The sequence below is a fragment of the Eufriesea mexicana genome, unplaced genomic scaffold (genome assembly GCF_001483705.2).
Source record: "Eufriesea mexicana isolate 0111107269 unplaced genomic scaffold, ASM148370v2 scaffold484, whole genome shotgun sequence".
NCBI classification, from domain to species: Eukaryota; Metazoa; Arthropoda; class Insecta; order Hymenoptera; family Apidae; genus Eufriesea; species Eufriesea mexicana.
Window position 1 is genome coordinate 1,659,940 of NW_016908637.1, and position 3,373 is coordinate 1,663,312.

Genomic DNA, 3,373 nt, shown 5'->3' on the forward strand with positions numbered 1-3,373 from the left:
TCGAGAAGTTCTTTGAGAGGTGGTGTGTGTAATGATCGTAAGCCTAGAATAAGTTCGTTATCAATAAATTAGTTCTATTCTGCACCATCGAACTCTTGCTGCCTTAATAAATTAAATTCCTACATAAATTGGTGGCTCAGGCGGGATAAAGGCTGCAAGTAGGAATTCTATGGAGTAAAGCGGTGGAAAGAAGAAATAACTGGCAACAATGTTATTGGAAGCAATAAACAGCCAGCACACCATGGACAACCGTGAGATAGGGGAGATTGCGAGGAGCCGTAATCCGTGTTCCTGAGAAGCGAAAGATTTTCAGAAGACGATCCTAGAAGCTCTAACGAAGGCGTTAGTAGCTGCAGTGCCGAAGAAAGGAGCATCAATTGTACCAGCGTGCTCATTACCGTTCAGCAGCGAAGAAACAGGAGCGATGAATGTTAGAATTACGACAGTCGCCAATAATTTGGACCATTTCGATGGAACGAGAAATCAGAACAACTGTCGGTAGATTCTGGCGCGTTCTCCCCAAAGCACATGCACGCTGCCGCCGGAGTCGTACAAGTACTTAATCGTGCCTCGTCTTTTTGGTAGAGCACGGGAGTGGTATGAATCGAGCCCGACCTCATCGCCATGACGATGGTCTAAACGGGGAGCTACGGGGAAGGTTCCGTCGTCAACCGTGCCAGCCCGTGTACGAACACGCACAGGCCCCCCCCCCCGCGGAAAGGGACATGTCACGAGGAAGAAGACTTACGAGCTATATCCCAACATTAGGGGAAATGGAAGAAAGCATATATACATTTTACGGCGAAGGGGCAGAAGATGAAATTGAGAGACTTTGTGACTTCGATGAAATTACGGAGGATTGCAAATGTTGCGATAAGCAAAGGGCCTGTTACGCTAGAAGGCTACTTCGATGAACCGCAGAAATTTTCAATCAATATGCAGGCATGGGTGTATCGTGGCAAGAATTTAGGAGCAAGCTTATGTCAGAAGTAGCACGTGCGTTTGTAACAGCACATAGCAAAGACGATGTTGGAGACAAAGATGGAGACGAAGATGTAGACCAAGCTGGAGACAAAGCTGGAGACATGGCTGGGAACGATGATGGAGGCGGACCTGGAGACGAAGATGGAGATGAAGATGGACTCGTAGCTGAAGACGAAGCCGGAGACGAAGCTGGATACATAGCTTGAGGCTAAGCTGGAAACGAAGATGCAGATGGACTTGTAGGCGGACTTGTGGACGAAGTTGGAGACGAAGATGCAGTCGTAGATATGAATGCAGATGTGGATGAAGATGAGCACGAGTGTGAGCACGAAAATATGCACGTAGGTGTGGACAAGCATGAGCACGAATGTGAGGATGAAGGCGAGGATGACGACAGCAGACGGAAGTGCGTGTACGAGGGAGGTCAGGTAGGCTCAATGGATTCGGGCACAAGACCAAGCGCGGATGTGGTGCGACCCGTGCACAGGAGGGTCCTTATGGGAAGCAGCAGGGCGTCGACCGTGGTTCAAGGTGGAACAGAGAGCGACTGCTGCGAGTAGCGATCTGGTACTGATCCAGAAACACCGGGGTGCCTGTACAACCAGAGGGAACCGAGCACCCCGACTAGCAGTGATCATCCTCTGCCGAGCGCAACAGCGTTGTCCATTGGCAGCGGAGTGTCCGTGTATCCCGGCATCTGGCCGTTAGCGTACGGGGCGTGAAGTGACGGGGAACAACTGAGTTCTACGCAAACCACATGGACTGGTCCTTCGTCCCCTAATGGAAGGAAATTGTTACGGTAGGGTTCGGGACTGGAAAACGACGTGTATTCTGTGGGCCTGACTGAACGACCAGGAGGGGAACCCGTACCCAATAAAAGGAGAGAGGATCATGCCGACCATCATCATGGAGATGGCTCTGGCCCGAGTGTCCACGCAGTTCGCGAGCGCGCGAGGGCGAGCGAAGGGAAAGAACTATATGACGTGGAAACCGAGAAAGGTGAGAAATATTTGGGTTCCAGTAATGCAGTGAACGAGGAGACCGACGCTGTCCAGAATAAGAAGGCAGGATTGTGCGGGCTGCTGCAAGCAAGCGACAACGAGGGGATACAGGTTGTGCTTCCGGCACAACAAGCGATGACGAAAGGAACGATGACGCGAGCGACGGGAAGAGCAACAATGTGGTCAATAGAAAGACCGATGGTGCGAACGACGATGAAGACGAGAACGAAGACGAGGACGAGGACGAGTATGTAGACGAAAATGGTTTCGGGAACGAAGACGTAGACGAAGGCAAGAACGAAGACGAAAGTGAAGAAGAGAATGAAGACCAGAATGAACACGAGAATGAAGACGAGAATGATGGCGAGAGCGAAGACGAGAACTTAGACCAGAATGAAGAGGAAAGTGAGGACGAGAACAAAGACGAGGACGAAGACGAGAGCGAAGACAAGAATGAAAACGAGAACGGAGACGATAATGAAGACGAGGATGAAGGCAAGAGCGAGAACGAGAACGAAAACGAGAACGAAGGCGAGAGAGAATATCACGAGGGCAAGGACGAGGCCAAGGACGAAGGAAGCGCGGCTGGGGGCAAGGGCTAAAATTCTGAGGAGGGCGATGATGCGGACGACGGGAATGCGCCACAGCGAAGACGAACATAAGGACAAAGAAAGGGACGAGGACGAGGGTGAAGACGAGGAGGAGACGCACTGGAAGAGGTATCAGCACCCTGAGGGGATGCCGGTACAACGACGGCCAGAGGTGCAGTAGGGTCTTCGACCGTGGCCGTCTCCGACCAAGTCGGGCGTCTACGACAGTGTCAGCTTGGCAGGAAAATTGGACAATGCCTTCTTTCTTGAAGTACGGCAGAAAACCAGATGAAATTGTCCTATACATGGAGCGTGTATGAGCGTCCTCGACTGCTGGAGTGATTGTACGAGTGACGAATCGCGATATATGAGGTCAGATATCATTTGCAAGAGCGGCTGGGTGTAGGAATGGTATTTCCATTATCTATTCCGAGGTGTGTCCGTAAAGCGCGAGGGAACGCTTGGATCCTTCTTCGTATATAAATGGCAACGGACGGAAGTCTCAGGTTTGACTCGAGCGTCCGAGGTATTATCTGGAGTGTGGGCGGAAGGGTGAGTGACAGTACGCATGGATCGTGTGAGCGGGGCGTTTATGAATATATCGGTTTCTAGCGAAGAGTGTCTCCTGGAATGCATCCGAGTGTTTAGGGTACGCGACCCACTGAGTGCGAGGCAACAAAGGGTGCGTGGTGAAGGGTGATTGGGAAGGAGAGCATGTGCATGAAGGAGTACGGAGTATATGGTACAAACAGGGATGCGAGGGCACGAAGAGTTCAGTGTGGTGGAGTATGTTATAAA

At 51.2% G+C, this 3,373-nt stretch overlaps 1 protein-coding gene across 1 annotated transcript; it reads left to right on the top strand.

The window, feature by feature from the left end:
• Positions 1-1,271: 1,271 nt before the first annotated feature.
• Positions 1,272-2,587, top strand: LOC108545559 (uncharacterized protein DDB_G0290685-like). The gene is made up of 3 exons (XM_017897238.1): positions 1,272-1,454; positions 1,788-2,056; positions 2,131-2,587. Exons 1-3 carry the CDS (start codon positions 1,272-1,274, stop codon positions 2,585-2,587), a joined length of 909 nt encoding a protein of 302 aa, XP_017752727.1.
• The last annotated feature ends 786 nt before the right edge of the window (positions 2,588-3,373 follow it).

Coding starts and splice junctions, on each gene's coding strand:
- LOC108545559 (XM_017897238.1), top strand. CDS start 1,272: ATGAATGCAGATGTGGATGAAGATGAGCACGAGTGTGAGCACGAAAAT. Junction 1,455..1,787: donor CAAGACCAAGCGCGGATGTG/GTGCGACCCGTG, acceptor TTGTTACGGTAG/GGTTCGGGACTGGAAAACGA. Junction 2,057..2,130: donor CAGAATAAGAAGGCAGGATT/GTGCGGGCTGCT, acceptor CGATGACGAAAG/GAACGATGACGCGAGCGACG.